This window comes from Hypanus sabinus, chromosome 2 (genome assembly GCF_030144855.1).
Source record: "Hypanus sabinus isolate sHypSab1 chromosome 2, sHypSab1.hap1, whole genome shotgun sequence".
NCBI classification, from domain to species: domain Eukaryota; kingdom Metazoa; phylum Chordata; class Chondrichthyes; order Myliobatiformes; family Dasyatidae; genus Hypanus; species Hypanus sabinus.
Genome location: NC_082707.1, coordinates 173,656,768 through 173,676,863, shown reverse-complemented (window position 1 = coordinate 173,676,863; position 20,096 = coordinate 173,656,768). Strand labels below are relative to the sequence as shown.

General features: G+C 40.1%; 1 protein-coding gene across 2 annotated transcripts in view; it reads left to right on the top strand.

Moving 5' to 3' along the window:
- The window catches only part of LOC132387203 (TOG array regulator of axonemal microtubules protein 1), a 75,486-nt gene that overhangs the window by 8,864 nt on the left and 46,526 nt on the right, over positions 1-20,096 (top strand). For both annotated transcript variants that reach the window (XM_059959553.1, XM_059959546.1), the window contains exons 2-3: positions 1,055-1,199; positions 18,838-18,978. In XM_059959553.1, coding sequence (XP_059815536.1) covers positions 1,055-1,199; positions 18,838-18,978 — 286 coding nt within the window. The remainder of the gene's footprint in view (positions 1-1,054; positions 1,200-18,837; positions 18,979-20,096) is intronic.

Below are 20,096 nucleotides of genomic sequence, written 5' to 3'. Positions count from 1 at the left end.
TACAATTGATTCTAGTAAATTGGTCCATTGGTTAATCGCTGCAGCTGCTTATTTGGGACAACTCATAAAAAGCTAAAACCGGTCGAGAAAATAGCCAGGATTCCCTTCGTTTATTTGGGACACTATGCTGCTTAGTTGGTATAGGAGACTGTTGTGAACCTTGTGTGACCATTAGACAGGACACTGCTTGGAGCGAACAATTTTTAAATAACATCAGTTGTGTGTGCTTATATTCAAAAAGCATTGATTTATGTCACATTAGTTGGCAAGAAATAAGCAGGAAGGCAATTCAGAACTGTTTTGCTCACTCTAATTTCAACCATTCAGGCTTGAAGATGCCAGAAACATCTGGGAGTGAAAAATCAAGTGATTTCACTTCTTCAACAAGTTAGGAACTACAAAGAATCTGAAGGCTTCGACAATCATCGTGAATGTTAGGAAAATGAAGATTTAGATCCTGCTGTCGTTTATATCATTGTGTGAAGGCAGTCCATTATCTACACTAGGTGTCTTTGCTGATTTTATTAATTTAATAGTTAATCAAAAGAACACAACAGTGTATAGGTGCCTTGAATCTCTCCAGCGTTGATAAATAGGACCTAATAAACAGTTTTATAGTCCTGTGGTGTTATTGACAGCATTCCAGTTTGTTCTGTATTTAATTTAAGTACATTAGTTGTTACTCAGTTTGTCTTTATTTTATATATACCCTTTTAAATATTTCCATGAAAATTCAGCTAATTGGGCCAAAATGTATGGGTCCCGATTTGTTATATTAACTGAGAACCCAATGAAGTCTATTATTTCTGAAACATGTTCAGCATTGTTAGTTAAAGCATCAGTATTTTCCAAAAATGCATTTTTCTGTTTTTAAACCTCAGTTTTGATCAACATTCATCTAAATGCTAACATGTAACTTTTCCTTTTAAAATATTAATATGTAGTAATTTTGATTGTCTTTAACGATTGCTTAGTTCATTTGAAAATTGACTTAATTGCTTATTTGGGATTATATTTTAAGGAAAGCATCTCTGATTGTTTTATTTTCTTGAAGGTTCAACTGTTCAGTGATATGCAGCAGTCTTCAAAACTAATGAACAGTCAGATGATGCATGCTGCTGATGAAATGTTTTTTACCAGACAATCTAACGTCAGAAATACAAATCTTGAGAATAATTTGACCGTCGTTTCAAATTCTGGTAAGCTGCTATTGTGCATTTTGTTAATATTTTAGCAAATTGCTTGAAACAATAAAGTCATTATTCATGGTTTGAAGCTGTGGGGGTGGGGATTGATCTGATGCAACTATTTACACACAATTGATTTCTTTACCTTGTAGGACAAAGAAAGCTGCTGTTTTCCGCAGCATTGCTTTTCCCAGGTGATATCTTGATTTCTCAAAACAAAGCTTTGATGATTATTTGGTTACTTAGCTTCCTAACATCAACCTTTTGTTTGAGATGGAACAGTATGAGCCCAATGAAGATTAACTTCAGCTTACTAATTTGGTCTTTTTCTTTATTTAGGGTTTAATATGTGTCAAATCTAGTTTACAATTACTGAGGATTTGGGGAATAAAGTAGTTGAACAGATCTTGGAGAGTCAAGCCTAATGCCTAAAAATTGAGATCATCCCAGAGATGACAACAATCCTGTACAGGATGGTAAATCCTGTATTGGCTTAGGAGTGGGAAAGGGAGTTTAAGTGACATGCAACTAGATACTCATCATGGCCATTGGGTACAGAGTGTAAGTACCTCACAAAGTGGTTGCCTATTTGATGTTTGGTCTTGCCAACGTAGAGGAAGCACAATGAGAGCACTGAAAGCAGTAGATGGGACTAGATGAAGTGCTTGTGAATATCCACCTGGAAGGGATGGTGGAGGGAGAGATGTGACTGGTAGCAGGATTCTGGAAGAAATGCCTAGAAATGTTTCAAATGGTGCAGTGGTGACTTATTGTGATAGTTCACAAGGCAATCATCAATTATCCTGGTTCAGAGCTACCACAACTGAAACTTGTCACCACAGACTCTGCAATAAGTACATTGTCTCTTTAGAACCTACAGACTCTGGACTGCAGACCACCCTGCGGGCAGTGCAGAAGTTGAAGGCTCGGGAAACATCTCCATTGCCTTTGATCACATGGCTGCTGGGCAGGGCTGCAAGTAAAATTGAAATGCAAAGACCTAAGGCCCACCTCTCAACCAATCTCCTTTCTAATGTATAGTCTCAAGATTGCAGTACCAGAGGGAGATCAGGGACTGTTCGTACTCTGCTTCACAGAGACGTGACTCTGCACTCTGGACACAGCAGATCTGCCCAAGGATTTCACCTTCTACTGCATGGACCAGATGATGTTGGGTAAAGGCAGAGGCAGTGCTGTCTCAGTCCTGCTCCCTGAACCTGGAACATCTGGCAGTCAAGTGTCATCTATTCTCTCTGCCAAGGGAGTTTGCAGGTGTCATTTTGATGACCATGTAAACCCCGGTAAATGTCAATTAACACTAAAGGAGCTGAGCATGATCAACAGTCTTGAGACAGCACACCCTGATGATTATGGAGGACTTCAACCAGGCCAGCTTGAAGAAATCTCTGATAAACTACTACATGTCATGTGTGGAACCAGAGGAGCCAACACACTTGATCACCATTACACCACCATCAAGAACACTTACTGTGCCATACCACACGTGCATTTTGGCAAGTCCAATCATCTGGCTGTACTTCTAACATATAGGCAGAAGTTGACTCCAGCACCAGTGGTGAGGTCCACAAAAGTATAGAGCACTTGACTGAAATGGTGGACTGGACTATATTTGGGGATTCGTCTTTGGATCTGAATGAATATGCTAGTTATCACCAACTTCATCAAGAACTCTGTGGATAAATCAAAAGATTTGCAATCATCTGAAGGCTAGATCATGACCAGTGATCCAAAACCCTACAAGAAGTCTAGTTATGACCTATGGAGAGCGAAAACGTAATTCCATGTAAAGTGAGAGACACAATCAAAGGCATGACACTTGTGGCAGGGTGTGCATGACACAACTTCCTGTGAGGCAAAACATAATCACATAAATGGCTATGATATTTCACTCCTTAATAAGCTCAATGCCTCTTATGTGTGCTTTGACAGGAAGGATAAAACTACACCTGTGCTAGTCCCCACAGTGTCTGGCAATCCTGTGGAAGTGGAAGACTGGATTGACACAAAGGTTGGTGATGTGGATAGTGTACAAGGTTACAATGGAATATAGACAGGATATGGAGTGGACTGAGAAGTGGTAGATGAAGTTCAGTCCAGAAAAGTGTGAAGTGTGCACTTTGGAATGTCAAACTTGAAAGCAGAGTACAATTGGCAAAATTCTTAGCAGTGTGGAGGAAAAGATGGATCTTGTGGTCCAAATCCACAGATACCTCAGAGTTGCCACTCAAGTTGATAGGGTGGTATGATGTTTTAGGCTTCATTAGTTGGGTGAAAGAGTTGAAGAGCCGCAAGGTTATGTTGCAGCTCCGTAAAGCTCTGGTTAGATCACACTTAGAGTATTGTATTCACTTCTGGTTCTTCCATATAACATATAACAATCACAGCATGGAAACAGGCCATCTTGGCCCTCCTAGTCCGTGCCGAACCCTTAATCTCACCTAGTCCCACCTACCCGCACTCAGCCCATAACCCTCCACTCCTTTCCTGTCCATATACCTATCCAATTTTACCTTAAATGACACAACTGAACTGGCCTCTACTACTTCTACAGGAAGCTCATTCCACACAGCTATCACTCTTTGAGTAAAGAAATACCCCCTCATGTTTCCCTTAAACTTCTGCCCCCTAACTCTCAAATCATGTCCTCTAGTTTGAATCTCCCCTACTCTCAATGGAAACAGCCTGTTCATGTCAACTCTATCTATCCCTCTCAAAATTTTAAATACCTCGATCAAATCCCCCCTCAACCTTCTACGCTCCAATGAATAGAGACCTAACTTGTTCAACCTTTCTCTGTAACTTAATTGCTGAAACCCAGGTAACATCCTAGTAAATCGTCTCTGCACTCTCTCTAATTTATTGATATCTTTCCTATAATTCGGTGACCAGAACTGCACACAATATTCCAAATTTGGCCTTACCAATGCCTTGTACAACTTTAGCATTACATCCCAACTTCTGTACTCAATGCTTTGATTTATAAAGGCCAGCGTTCCAAAAGCCCTCTTCACCACCCTATCTACATGAGACTCCACTATGGAACTATGCACAGTTATTCCTAGATCTCTCTGTTCGTCTGCATTCCTCAATGCCCTACCATTTACTCTGTATGTTCTATTTGGATTATTCCTGCCAAAATGTAGAACCTCACACTTCTCAGCATTAAACTCCATCTGCCAACGTTCAGCCCATTCTTCTAACCGGCATAAATCTCCCTGCAAGCTTTGAAAATCCACCTCATTATCCACAACACCTCCTACCTTAGTATCATCGGCATACTTACTAAACCAATTTACCACCCCATCATCCAGATCATTTATGTATATTACAAACAACATTGGGCCCAAAACAGATCCCTGAGGCACCCCGCTAGTCACCGGCCTCCATCCCGATAAACAATTATCCACCACTACTCTCTGGCATCTCCCATCTAGCCACTGTTGAATCCATTTTATTACTCCAGCATTAATACCTAACGACTGAACCTTCTTAACTAACCTTCCATGTGGAACTTTGTCAAAGGCTTTGCTGAAGTCCATATAGACTACATCCACTGCCTTACCCTCGTCAACATTCCTCGTAACTTCTTCAAAAAATTCAATAAGGTTTGTCAAACATGACCTTCCACGCACAAATCCATGCTGGCTACTTCTAATCAGATCCCGTCTATCCAGATAATTATAAATACTATCTCTAAGAATACTTTCCATTAATTTACCCACCACTGATGTCAAACTGATAGGTCTATAATTGCTAGGCTTCCTTCTAGAACCCTTTTTAAACAATGGAACCACATGAGCAATACGCCAATCCTCCGGCACAATCCCTGTTTCTAATGACATATTAAAGATCTCCGTCAGAGCTCCTGCTATTTCTACACAAACTTCCCTCGAGGTCCTGGGGAATATCCTGTCAGGACCCGGAGATTTATCCACTTTTAAATTTCTTAAAAGCGCCAGTACCTCCACCTCTTTAATTGTCATAGGTTCCATAACTTCCTTACTTGTTTCCCACACCTTAGACAATTCAATATCCTTCTCCTTAGTGAATACCGAAGAGAAGAAATCATTCAAAATCTCTCCCATCTCCTTCGGTTCCACACATAGCTGACCACTCTGATTCTCTAAGGGGCCAATTTTATCCTTCACTATCCTCTTGGTTTTAATATAACTGTAGAAACCTTTCGGATTTACTTTCACCTTATTTGCCAAACCAACCTCGTATCTTCTTTTAGCTTTTCTAATCTCTTTCTTAAGATTCCTTTTACATTCTTTATATTCCTCAAGCAATTCCTTTACTCCATGCTGCCTATATCTATTGTAGACATCCCTCTTTTTTTGAACCAAATTTCTAATATCCCTTGAAAACCATGGTGCTCTCAAACCTTTAACCTTTCCTTTCACCCTAACAGGAACATAAAGATTCTGTACCCTCATAATTTCACCCTTAAATTACCTCCATTTCTCTATTACATCCTTCCCATAAAACAACTTGACCCAATCCACTCTCTCTAAATCCCTTCGCATCCCCTCAAAGTTAGCCTTTCTCCAATCAAAAATCTCAACTCTAGGTCCAGTCCTGTCCTTCTCCATAATTATATTGAAGCTAATGCTATTGTGATCACTGGACCCGAAGTGCTCCCCAACACATACATCTGTCAGCTGACCTATCGCATTCCCTAACAGGAGATCCAACACTGCCCCATCTCTAGTCGGTACTTCTATGTATTGTTGCAAAAAACTATCCTGCACACATTTCACAAACTCTAAACCATCCAACCCTTTTACAGAATGAGCTTCCCAGTCTACGTGTGGAAAATTAAAATCTCCCACAATCACCACCTTGTGTTTACTACAAATATCTGCTATCTCCTTACACATTTGCTCTTCCAACTCACGCGCCCCATTAGGTGGCCTATAATACACTCCTATCAGTGTTACTGCACCTTTCCCATTCTTCAATTCCACCCAAATGGCCTCCCTAGAGGAGCTCTCTAATCTATCCTTCCAAAGCACCGCCATAAGATTTTCTCGGACAAGCAATGCAACACCTCCTCCTCTGGCCCCTCCTACTCTATCACACCTGAAGCACCTAAATCCAGGAATATTTAGTTGCAAATCACACCCTTCCTGCAACCATGTTTCACTAATAGCTACAACATCATAATTCCAGGTATCAATCCACGCTTTAAGCTCATTCACCTTTCTTACAATGCTCCTAGCATTAAAATAGATACATTTAAGATTCTCTCCATCTCCTCCTCTCTTTCCATCCCTAACAATGCATTCAAATTTATTATCCTTTTCTTTCTTCTCCCCTACATCTTCGGGCTGAGCGCATCCCTTCTCTATCACCTGCCTTTCCTCCCTCACACACTGTCTATTTACTTGCTCCACTGGTGAACTAACCTCCTCTCCCATAGCCTCCTCAAATAGTCTCCCGCCCCCCCATCTTACTAGTTTAAAGTCCGCCCTGTAGCCCTAGCAAACCTCCCCGCTAGGATATTGGTCCCCCCACGATTCAAGTGTAACCCGTCCTTCTTGAACAGGTCACTCCTGCCCCAGAAGAGGTCCCAATGATCCAGAAACTTGAATCCCTGCCCCCTGCTCCAATCCCACAGCCACGCATTCATCCTCCACCTAATTCTATTCCTACTCTCACTGTCGCGTGGCACAGGCAGTAATCCCGAGATTACTACCTTTGCGGTCCTTCTTCTTAACTGCCTTCCTAACTCCTTATACTCTCGTTTCAGGACCTCTTCCCCTTTCCTTCCTATGTCATTGGTACCTACATGTACCACGACCTCTGGCTCTTCACCCTCCCACTTCAGGATATCTTGGACGCGATCAGAAACGTCCCGAACCCTGGCACCAGGGAGGCAATTTACCATCCGGGACTCCCGGTCACCTCCACAGAAACGCCTGTCTGAGCCCCTGACTATTGAGTCCCCTATTACTATGGACCTCTTTCTTCTAACCCTACCCTTCTGAGCTACGGGGCCGTCCTCAGTGCCGGAGGCTCGGCCACTGTCACTCCCACCAGGTAGGCTGTCCCCCCCAACAGTACTCAAACATGGGTGCTTATTGTCAAGGGGTACAGCCACTGGGGTACTCTCTAGTACTTGCCTCTTCCCCTTCCTGACTGTAACCCACCTATCTGCCTCCCGTGGTCCCAGAGTGACCACCTGCCTGTAACTCCTCTCTATCACCTCCTCACTCTCCCTGACCCGGCGAAGGTCATCGAGCTGCAGCTCCAGTTCCCTAACTCGGTCCCTCAGGAGCTGCAGTTCGGCGCACCTGGCGCAGATGTGGACGTCCAGGAGGCTCGGAGGCTCCAGGATCTCCCACATCCGACACCGAGAACAACAAGCTGCCCTCACACTCATACCTCCCAAATAACTGAAAATACAAGAACTAAAAGATAAGCCTACTGTGCCCTCTTCCGCCTAAGCCCTCTGAGCCCAAGCCCTACACTCTGCGCCCGGCTCACTCCGCTGCCCGCAAATGAAGCTGCCCGCTTCTTAAGGCTGCATTCTTTATACATCTTCCCTCCTTCCCGGGCCTCCTTCACGCGCCTGCGCAGTCCCGCCTCTCATTATAGGAAGGATATGGACGCTTCAGAGAAGGTGCAAAGGAGATTTACTAGGATGCTCTCTGGGTTATGGAACATGTCTTAAATGGAAAGATTGAGTGAGCTTGGGTTTCTTCCCTCTGGAATAAGAAGGATGAGAGGATTACTTGAAGGATATACATAAAATTATAAGAGGCATAGATTGAGTGGGCAGCCACTGCTTTTTACCCAGGGTGGCAGTGGCTAATATGAGAGGGCATCCTTGTAAGATGATTGGAGAAAAGTTTAGGGGAGATGTCAGAGACAGTTTTTTTAAAAAAACTGAGTAATAAGTGCCTGGTATGCACTGCTTGATGTGGTGGTAGAGGCAGATACATTAGGGACATTTAAGATTAGCACATGGATGAAAGAAAAATGGAGGGTTATGGGCTAAGTAGGTGGGAGGGGTTAGATTGATCATGGAGTAGGTTTATATAGGCCAGCACAATATTGTGAGCCAAAGTGTCTCTGTTTTCTATGTTCTGTATGTGGTCATTATCTGACTAATTTCAAGGTACAGTTATTTACTTCTGCCTCCAATTCCTCCAAAAATGTGTCTGGGGAATGAGTTAGGTGAGCCATGTCAATGCCATGGAAATAGAAGTGATGTGGGTCAAGGGAAATTGCTATGTTCATGTTTTAATATCAAACTATCATTTGCTTAGCTCGGGTTGAGTGTTTAGGAATTTTTGTTATTCATCTTGTTATACAACCATAACAACACAAGTAACTCAACACCATCTCATACAAAGCAATTTGCTTGATCTACTTTTAGACTATGTATTAGTGTATACAATGACTGCTGTATTTGTAGTCAACAGCATTGAAGCAACTCAGCAACGTTACTTCAACAGCACCTTTCTTCTCTCTCTGGCCATGTATTGGTAGAAGGCAATGACATTAATAATTTGGAAATACCTGCATCATATTACACACCCTGACTTGGATATATGTTTATCTTCCTTCACAGAATATAAATTTCCCAGAACTATCCAAAACTATATTTTACATTCTTGTAAAGCAGTTTGCCCACTATTAGCAGAGTGGAGTGTGAAGAGAATAAAATTTAGCCCTGCTGCATAAAAGTTAATTGGAATGATTACTCTGACCTAAGTGTAGGCATTGGTGAAAACGTTTTTCCCTCTACCCCCATCTCCTCTGCCCCCCGTCTATTATTATCCAATTCTGTTTTGATTTTTAATATCTAAAATGTGTATGAAAATTAATGAATGCAAATATATCTAACTTTAATATATCTTATAGTCAGTTAAAACCTTGAGCAACAACATGTTGTCACTTGGAAAGTATTGTTTAGCCTGTAGAATACTTTTGTAGTTACTTAATTTTAAGCAGACTTAAAAATATTTAACCAGATTAGGTAACTTGAGGAGAAGATTAACTATAGCAGGAAAAAGTTGTAGAACAGTTGAATGAATTCCAAATGTATTCTTCTCTACCTTAATTTACATAATGAAAGCAGTAAATCTGATGCCTTTGGAGAAGTCATGACAGCCTGTTATGGAAACTTTTTGTTTTGTGAGGGACTTTGCGATTGTTGCTAGAGAAACCTTTTTGCTATTGGTTCAGTTTATGGAAGAGAGCAATTGAAGTGGATTTTAAGCATTTTAGATTCACTCCATGTCACAGTACCACCATTATGGCACTTACTAGAGCTTTCTTTAATGATACATTTCAACTCATTTTTGCTCGGATGCTCTTTACCAAAGTAATGAACTCATAAACTGCTCAGAAAGACAGATACTATCCAATGAACTGTACATATATTTTCAGTTACTTGCATTTTTTTCTAGATAGTTCATAGCAAAACGGTGCAAAATGTATATTGGGATGGATCTTGTATTAGTAATTACTTAAAGCTATCAACAAGTGACAGCAGCATGGGAATTCCCTTGCATGTGTAAATCATGTCAGAAATTCTGAAGTTCTTTTGAGTAATCCATCCTTCCTCTACAGCTATGCAGTTTTCTGTATACTTTACTGTGGACAAGGAATTTTTTTATCTCAAAATATTGATGCAGTTACAAAGAAGACATGTCAGTGCCTATATGTCATTTGGAGCAAATTTAAAAATATACACATTCTGAGATGTATGTATTATCAGAGACTGGCAAATTTCTACAGGTGAGCTTTGGAGAGCATTCTGACCGGTTGCATCACTGTCTGCTATGGAAGGGCCACAGTACAGGATTAGAAAAACCTGCAGAGGGTTGTAATCTCAGCCAGCTCCAGCATGGGCATGAGACTCCGCAGTGTTGAGGACCTCTTCAAAAGGCAATGCCTCTAAAGCGTAACATCTATCATTCGGGACTCCCGTCACCCAGGGTATGCCTTCTTCTCATTGCTGCCATCAGGGAGGAAGTACAGGAGCCTGAAGACACAGACTCAATGTTTTAGGAATAGTGTTTTCCACTCTTATCATCAAACTTCTGAATGTATGGTGAACCAACTAATGAATACTACACTATTTTTGCTCTCATTTTGCACTTTTTTTTTAAACTTGTATTTCTTTTTGTAATTTATAGTATTTTTCTGTATTGCTTTGTACTACTGCCACAAAGCAATAAATTTCACAACATATGTCAGTGATATTAAACCTGAATCTCATTAATCCTTGGTTGAACACAACCATGGCAAGGGAAGGCATGTTTGCTGAACCATACTTCTCAGCAAGTTATCCACACTTACAAAGATTAGTTTATTTCATTTGTTTGTGTGTGTGCGCACGCTTTGTGGGGTGAGTGGAGGGGAGAGGATATTCTTGCATCACCTCATATCTGTTGTCCAGAATATTAAACCCAAGTCCCTTGATTCTTGAACAATCTGCGAATGGATGCAGCTTCTTTCTATCCTTTAAATCAATCATGTTCTTGTGCATCTCTGTTACTTCTTCTTTAAGCTTTTTTGCACCAATGTGAACAACCTGAGCTTCCCCACGGTAACCTTAAGCTCGAATTTCCTCATCCAGGAAATTGTTCATTTTAAATATGCTCATTCTAGTATATCCTATCTTTCTTCAAGTCAGGTGGTCCACATTGAATGCAACTGTTGTTATGTCTAAACTAATGGTTTATAAAATTCAACATAACTTCTCAGAATGTGTACAGTCGGCACTCCTTATCCGTGAGGGATTGGTTGCGGGACCCCTCGCGGATACCAAAAGCGTGGATGCTCAAGTCCCTCATTCAACCCGTCTCAATGCAGTGGACATTAGGACCCAGCCATGGAGCTCTGAATCCGCAGTGTTTCTGTTCACAAAAATAATGATCACGATTGAAAATACGGTGGAAATAATAAAGTGATCGGTAAGAGGTGAAATGCCATCGGTCATTGGAAAAGCGTTAGGCTACATTGGGTCAACGATCAGAACAATTTTAAAGGATAAAGTAAGAAATGCCCTGCCCCAATGAAAGCTGCAGTTATTACTAAGCAATGCAGTGGTTTAATTATTGGGTTTTGGGTTTTTGATCCTCTACGTCAACCAGGCACAGATGGAGAGTGCACTCGGAAGTGGTTCGTCACTGGATCAAACTCAGTAACTTCCCGAGCCCAGCACTGAAATATACGTTCTTAAGTGTTTTATATGCATAGAAAGGTTAAAATATGGTTTCCGGTGATGTCATTGTCGAGAATAGCAGCTTAAGACACTAGCTCCTCTGGAAAAGCGCATATTAAACCCCGTTAACCCATCAAATATAATATTTTTCGTAAAATATTTGTACTGAAAAGAGGGGCAAGAATGGGGAAAAGAAATGGAAATAAAAAATGCGACACTGTGGAGCCTGCGTCCGAGAGGAGTGCAGTGAGCGGCTCTCCGACCCAACCGTGTGCTAGTGAGGCAGCTGCTGGGCCTCATTCAGACGAAGCGGCAAATATGTTTGAAATCCTGAAAGAGATAAGGGAGTTCCGGAAAGAAATAGAGCAGCAGCTCCGTGATATTAAGGCAGAGCTCGCCAGTGTCAATCAAAAAATCGGGTTGGCAGAGACTCGAATTGAGAAGGTGGAAGATTACATTCAAAACGTGGAACAGATACTGAGCAAGACAGTAAAAATAATAGATCATCAAGAAGGTAAACTGCTTGACCTGGAGGGAAGATCACGGCAGAAAAATATCAGAATCTACAACGTTCCGGAAGGAGCGGAGGGCTAGTCTATGATGGAGTTCGTCGGATAGTTACTGCGGGATGCGCTGGATCTTCCCCCAGCTATGAAGCTGGAAGTCGAAAGAGCCCACTGCGCATTAGTCCCAAAACCTACCCAGGATAGAAAGCCACGCTCAATAATAATTAAATTCCTTTGTTACAGCATCAAGGTGGAAATTCTACGAAGGGCCTGGGGTAAGAAGAGAGTGTATTTAAGAGGATAAAATATTTTGACCAAGATTACCCCCCCCCCCCCCACGGTCCTCCAGAAACGCAAAGAATACTCTGAAGTAAAGCGAGTACTAAATCAAAATAAGATGAAATTTCAAACTCCGTACCCTGCTAAACTTTGAGTGTTTTATGACAACGGGACGCGGTTGTACCACACAGTGGAAGAGGCGACTACAGATAAGAAGGCCAGAGGGTTACCCATCAGCATGACCAAAACGAGGGAAAGCCTGACTGAAGAATTATCCTGCTCTGCTTGGGAAATAATGCGAGAATCGAGAAGACAGGAGGCTGAGAGAAATATGTCAGGAAGAGACCGGGAGTTTCCCAAAGACAGTCCTCACCCCCTTCAGAAGAGCCATAACATTTGGCTAACTTTAAAAATGTTGAGAAGCAGAACGGACGCAAAAGTACATGGTGATATACCTATCTCGAGAAATACTTATTATAATGTGGATTTTATATTACTTAGTTGTTGTTCTTTATTCGCTCACATTCCTTTCTCCCCACCAAAATGAGAATATATATATGTGTGTGTGTGTGTGTGTGTGTGTGTGTGTGTGTGTGTCTGTGCATATATGTACAAACCCCATTTCCAGATCTACCTAGCTGTGTCCATGAACTTCTCAGGCAGTTAGGGGTAGGTTGAAATGCTGGCCTTGCTTTCAATGCTCACTTACAGCCATACCATTAACAATTACTTGATATTGTGTAAAATTGTCTAGCTATGAGAGACAGAGCAATTCCAGTCTGGCCGATTATGGCTCCTCCTTCAGCGGTGGATAAATGTCAAACAGCTATTACCCTCCAGAAGTCTTATTGATGTTCCAGACCTCATGACAGCCCATTTTCTTGCTAATTTATTTTGTCTTTGATTTGCTTTCATTTTAATTTTAATTGCTCTTGAGAAACCAAATAAAAATTAGAAAACTCTTCAACGGGTCCTCTAATAACTTCACTATATATCAAATTTATAGTAAGGTGCTTTAAGTACTTTTAAAGCACAATCACTTGTAATATAGGAAATGATTCTTTAGGTCCACCTGTATACAACAACACATTGCTCAATTTCAATTTTGTGAGCAATACATAGTTAAATCTCCATCTACAGATTTTCTCTTGTTTGACATTGTTGTCCTCTGTCAATTTCCACTAGAGGTTGTTTCCTGCAAGTGTATTTAAATATTTTCAACTCTTCTGTAAATGATTTTGAAAGATTGTCATCAGCGATTTTCTGAAAACAGATGTGCTGAAAACAATGACTGACATGCAGCATGAAAATTATGGGCAAGACTAAGCTTGATAAGTGCATAGCACTGGATTGTAATATAGTTAGATTTACTGTGATTAAATGGATGCTAGTGTTGAGTAATTGTAATGTTAACAGCTAAACTTTACCTTGTGTATTCACTATTTTAAAATGCTTTTATATAGTCTGTAATTGTACTTTATAATTCTATAAAATTGTTCTTATTTGATTTATGTTGAGAAACCTTAAAATTTTAGACATTACTAAATATATTCTGAAATTGGTAATTTACATTATTGTATGCAATGAAGTGAAAGTTTTCATGTTTTCAAACTGAAGCAGTTAAAGGAGCTCAGCATGAAAGGATGCAGTTATAGAGAATGCAGAACTTTAAGGGAATTCCAGAGCTTAGGCTATAGCAGTTGAATGCAATGTTCTATTCACTATATAACTCAACACAGCTACAATATTTCTACATATGCAAAATATTGAGAGAATTGTATTATAGATTGATAATTGCACTGTAGATTATTATAACATGAGCCTGTTTATGGTGATAAGTAACATTGTGCTGAAGTTTCATTTGGCTTCAAGATCTTCTAAAGGCGATGTCTGAAGAAGGTGACAGCTGTCATTGAGAACACTCACCATCCGGAAGATGTCTTGTACTATCATCTGGGAGCAGTTCCAGCTTGCTTACTACCCATTGACTTACAACTTTTTTTTTAATTTCAGTGCTAATTTGCTTTAATTTTAAGATTATACCTGTTTGTTTTGGATTTCCCCCTCATCAAAAGAAATAGTTTCATGCTTTCTCTCATTCCTTTTGAAGACTTTTGCCCATTTTAAATTCCAGAATACTGATCAATTGAGCTGCTTTTGCCAGGATGGTGTCAAGCCTGCCTGTGTTGAAGCAGCACTCATCCATGAAAATGACGAGCATTTTATTACATGCTTGACTTGTGCTTTGTAAATGGTGTAATAGTTTTAGGGATTTAGGAGGTGAGTCATTCACTCTAGAATGCTGAGACTCTGACCTACTCTGGTTACTATGGTATTTGTCTTGGCTCCTCCAGTTATGTTCGACTTGATCATGACACTTTCAGGATGGTGTCAAGTGAAAATAGTCTGACATTTTTTTCTGGTAGTTGTCTGATAATTGTTAGATGCGAATGTTACTTTCCACATATTACTGTCCAAAACTTGGTACACATGCACATGATTTCCTTAATTTATTGATGAGATAATGGAGCTTAAAATTGTTCAATTATCTGAATTCTTGTCTTTAATCTTATGTGTTATGTACCCCATAACTGGGTGTCTAACCAGCAGAGAAAGAAGAACCTGTTGGAGTCTGGTGGGTACCAAACTAAAGGTGTTTATTAATAAAAATAAGCAAAACCATTATCAATAATGCAAGTATACATATAAAACAAGTTAGCAGTAATAAACCTAAAAGTGCAGGAATAATAATAATAATCAATAATAAACAAGCTCTATCAATGTCTAGGGGTAAATTGTCATAGAAAAGTATAAAGTTCAGTTCATGAGTGCTGATGTAGTCATGGTTGTTGTATTGTAATCGTTGGGGAGAGAGAGAGCGAGAGAGATGTAACAGCGACAGCAACCAAACCTTCCTTTGCTTTCTTAATCCGTCGTATCGTTGTTATGGTGGTCATTCAGTTATGACTCCTCTGGTCTTCAGCCAGACCGTTCTTCTGTGGTGGACTCGTCATTCTGGCATGATTGGACACACACACAAGTCCCCACCGGCCCTGCTTTAACACTGTGAGCTTTACTGACCGATCTCCTGGTTCGTTCTCCGAACCCCCCACCTTTCTTGTGGGTTCCAACACTCAATCACTGTCCACTGGCGTGTCTGGAGGGTGTCTCTCCAGACCTGTCTTTTTATCCTTACTCACGGGGTCTCAGCTATCCATCATTCCTGAATGACTGTGTCCATCAAATAAGGCCACTCCTTCAGTCCACTGAGGAATGTTTGTGAGCGAAATAGTAGAAGATAAATAACCCTTGCAGAAGTCATAATACAGTAAATCAATACTCTCGCTCCCCTCCCTTATCTGTAGCAAATGTTCTAGCCTGTTTTTCATCTCTTTCTCAAGGTCAGCATAGCAACAATAATAGTTTGTGTTTCTCAAGGGGGGGAATGGTTAACTCTGTACCCCGTTGTCCATCAGGTCTGTTCATCACTCATAACATATATAAGAGGGAAGGTTATTGATAAAGAAGATGAAGTTACTTGGGCCTACGATATTGCTCTGATGAATTCTTGCTTTGGTGTTCTTGGTTCAGAAGATTAACAGCAATGTTCTCAATGTGAATCCAGCCATTAAAGTGTTCCCTCTTGCTTCCTATTGGAGTCCATGAAACCGCATTATCCAAGGCTGCCTTGATTTCAAGGAGCATTCACTCTTGCCTGTACCTCTGAAATTCAAAATTCATCAATGTTGGACTAAAGTTGGAGCAGCATGGAAGTGTAGCTGTTAACATAATGCTATTACAGTGCCAACAACCTGGGTTCAATTCCGCTGTCTGTAAGGAGTTTGTACATGCGAGTTTCCTTCATATGCTCTGGTTTCTTCCCACATTCCATTGACGTACAAGTTATTAAGGTAATTGACCACATGGGTGTAATTGGGCAGCGTGAACTCCTTAAGCCAGAAGGGCTTGCTACCGTACTGCATCTCTGAAATTTAAAAAACAAAAGGGAAGTTGTTATCAAGTCTGAAGTATGTTGTTTTGGCAGAATACCAGTTGAGTACTTACAAGGAGGGAGCACTGATTGATTGCGCTGTTGGTGATTTTGAACAATGATGGATTAGTGCTTGGCCTGATTGAATTTGTATTGGACTGGGCATGTCTGACCAATTTTCCACATTCTTGGGCGAACACCATTTGTAGTTATAATAGCCAAGTTGTACTGTATACAAGGCCAGTTCAAAAGCACATATTTCCAGTATCAAAGCTGCAGTGTTATCAGAGTTCATTGTCTTGTTGGTAGGCAGTTGTTTTGAGGCATTCCTGAATCATTAACCAACTGTAATAGATGCCATTACTAAATATATTTCTGAAGGAGGATCTCTTTCTCATTTCTCAACCCACTCGAGAAATTCTCAAAAGTATAAGGCCCTTAGTGCAAAGTATGGACTAGACTGCTCACCAGCTGAAGTTTATAATGCTGGAAATGGACAACAAAAACTCCACAAGCATTCTTAGCAATCTTATATCTGGGATACAGGTAACGTACCCTCTTTTTTATTTCTTTACAGCTGCGCAGACCAACCATTGCACTGAGCTGGAAAATTTTACATGGCCAGAAAATTGCACAGCTGTTTAAATATTAAGAAAACTCCAGCTATACAGCAACAAAGGCTATGTGCATGGAAGCATTTCAGTTACTGTGCTGCCGCTCACCCATGCAGCTTAGAGAGAACAGTGGATACAGTAGAATTCCAGTCTGTTAGACATTAGTTAAGTAAAAATATGTCCTCTTAAATCAATTACTTCCTCCTACCAATAATATCCTGCAAACCTTTCTGCAGTTTCAGATCAGCTTGCTCATCAAATCCAAGAAAAGCATTAGGCAAATCAAGATCTGGACCTGACTTATTGGATGAAAGCCTTTTCATTATCAGTCACTAATTGGATATAAGGCTATGATGGTTTACTGTCACGTGCGGGGATCTGGCTGTGAATGTTTAATTAACTGCCTCCTTGGTTCAGTTGCCAACACAATTGATGACTAGATGAAGACAGACTGCGGAGTATTAACTCATCTGTACCATTCCATTACTCCTATTTAATGTACATTTATTCCGGTTGTATCTTTACCAGGTTATTCCTTACATTTGCATGGGCTTGGAGTTTCTATTCTGGTTTTCTCATTGCACCAAAATTGACTTGTGATGATTGAGTTTAGAACATGCAAATCTAACATTGCAGATTGTGGTACACTATGTTTCTCTTAATGGCCACAATATGAATGACTAGTCTTGTAATGCTAAATTCTAATTTCAGGCAATAAAATGGAGGGTATCATCAATGTGAAGAGAAGGGCTATCTAAGAACTGTGGAGTGGTACAAACGTATGGCACAGGGCAAGTGTATGGTCACGCACTTTGGTAAAAGGAATAAAGGCATAGATTTTATAAAGGAGGATATTCAAAAATCAGAGATGCAAAGCGATTTGGGAGATGTTGTGCAGGGTTCCCTAAAGGTTAACTTGCAAGTTGAGTTGGTGGCAAGGAAGGCAAATGCAATGTTAGCATTCATTTCTTGAAGACTAGAATATAAAAGCAAGAATTAATGCTGAGGCTATTTAAGGCATTGGTCAGACTGCACATGGAGTTTTAGGAGCAGTTTTGGGCCACTAATCTAGGAAAAGGCATGCTGGCATTGAAAATAATCCAGAGGAGGTTTACAGGAAGGACTCTGGGAATGAAAGGGACAGCATGTGAGAAGCGTTTGATGGCTCTGGATATGTAGTCGCTCTGGTTCAGAAGAATAGGGGCGGGGTCTCATTGAAATCTATCAAATATTGAAAGGACTAGATAGAATAGAGGTGGATAGGATGTTTCCTATAGTGGGGGAGTCTAGGATCAGAGGGCACAGCCTCAGAATAGAGAGACATCCATTTAAAACAGGTGAGGTGGAATTTCTTTAGCCAGAGAGTAGTTAGTCTATCGAATTCATTGTCTGTGGAGGCCAAATCATTTGGTATATTTAAAGTGTAGGTTGATAGGTTCTTGGTTAGTCAGTGTCAAAGGTTATGGGATGAAAGCAGGAGAATAGGGTAGAGAGGAATAATGGCATAGCAGATTTGAAGGAGCAAAAATAGGCCATTTGGTCCAATGTCTTACAATCACTGACATTTGATTTGTGACAGTGGTGGTGAACATGGATGATTGAAGTTCAATGTAAATTTATTAGCAAGGCATGTATTTGCTACTATATTCTACCTTGAGATTAATTTTCTTGCAGATACTTAGAGGAAAAAAGAAATACAATAGAATTTTACAAAAACTATGCATAAACTAATACTGGCAAACAACCAATGTGTAGAAGAAGACAAACTGTGCAAATAAAAATAATACTGAGAACCATAAGATTTGGAACTTCTACCTTTGTAACTCTGTTTCACCTTTGAGTTTATTCCATAGTAGAGGCAGGTCAAATCAACCTCAGTATTAGAGTAGTTATGGTACAGAATGGGCAGTGCCTCCATTTTTCCTTCTGGGTACATGCCTTCTGGCAGAGAATTCCAAACTTATTGCTTTCTCTTCTAAATTTTTAGATAGCAATGTCAATTGAAGAAAATAAATGTTAATTGCTGTAAGTGACATTTTCTTTTGTTTTGTTGCAGGATTTGGGGAAACAGTTCACACTCATCCCGGAAGTAGGAGGATACTTTTCAGTTCATCCAGAATGTTAAATGTGCAAAGTGTTAGTGTGGATTCTGACTTGCAGCTTTTAGGCATTGGAAATCACTTGCCACAAGATAAAGGTGTCTGTCATTAATGACTTATTATTTCAGTTTCTTTTGAATATAATGAATGCCACAAATTAGGATAGCACTTTTGCTGTTGGGCTGCAACATATCTAAAAGGTTGTTTGATACTATAAACTTTTAGAAGTGTTATTTGAATTTTTTTTAATTGAAACTGACCCAAAAACAACAACATTTTCTTTTTACTGTTATATAAATGGTCATGATAAAATTACATACTTAAATAAGTAATGAAAATGTTAATTTGCTTTACTGTTGAATGCTAGATACCATCGTAATTTGTAGTTAAAGTTACACTGAATATATGGCTTGTAATGTCTTTTGACGTTATATCTTGGTGAGGTGTTTCTGTGGAATACTCAGAGCACTATTTGGTTAACATCACTATTTGAAGAATGGTTCATATATGATCTGAAGTAAATAAGCTTTCTATAGTACAGGTTGTGAAAGGAATTCAACATTGCACAATCATTACCAAAAGGACTGCCATTAACGGGTGGACCTGGAAATTGCCCAGAGGAATAAATACAGTGTTACCCTGAGCTGAGATCATTGACACTATCATATTTTTCAACTCAATGTCAGTTTACTTCTATTTTACTTGGGCTCTTTGGTGTTGCACTTTGTTGAATTCCATTTTGATGTACAGTGAAGACAATCTCAATTCAACTTTGGAATTAAGCTCTTTTGTCCATAATTGGAATAAGGCAGTCATGAGAGCTGGTGCTGACTGCATCTGGAATGAGCCAAACTGTGCATTGATGAGCAGATTATTGCTGAGCCATCATCATCTCATCTGCAAGATACAGACCAACTTGTCTCCACTCTAGTTTAATAGGTTCTGAGGCCACAAGGTACTTAATGGTCCAAGCAAGTGGTTCATTTAAGAGATGGTGCACTTTGTCTTTCATTTATAGCAGGCTACTTGGTACTCCCAACAAATGGAATGGAAATTCTCAGTAGCCTACTTCATACTACTGTTCAAATTTATGTGCATGTGAACTGAGCTGTGTGCATCCTTAAAGTTTTCAAAGAAGAGTTTGAGAAGGTCCTTTGTTTCATTATGCACCAGTAATCTCAGGAAAAGAGTTCTTCTTTGGAAGTGTACAATGGGC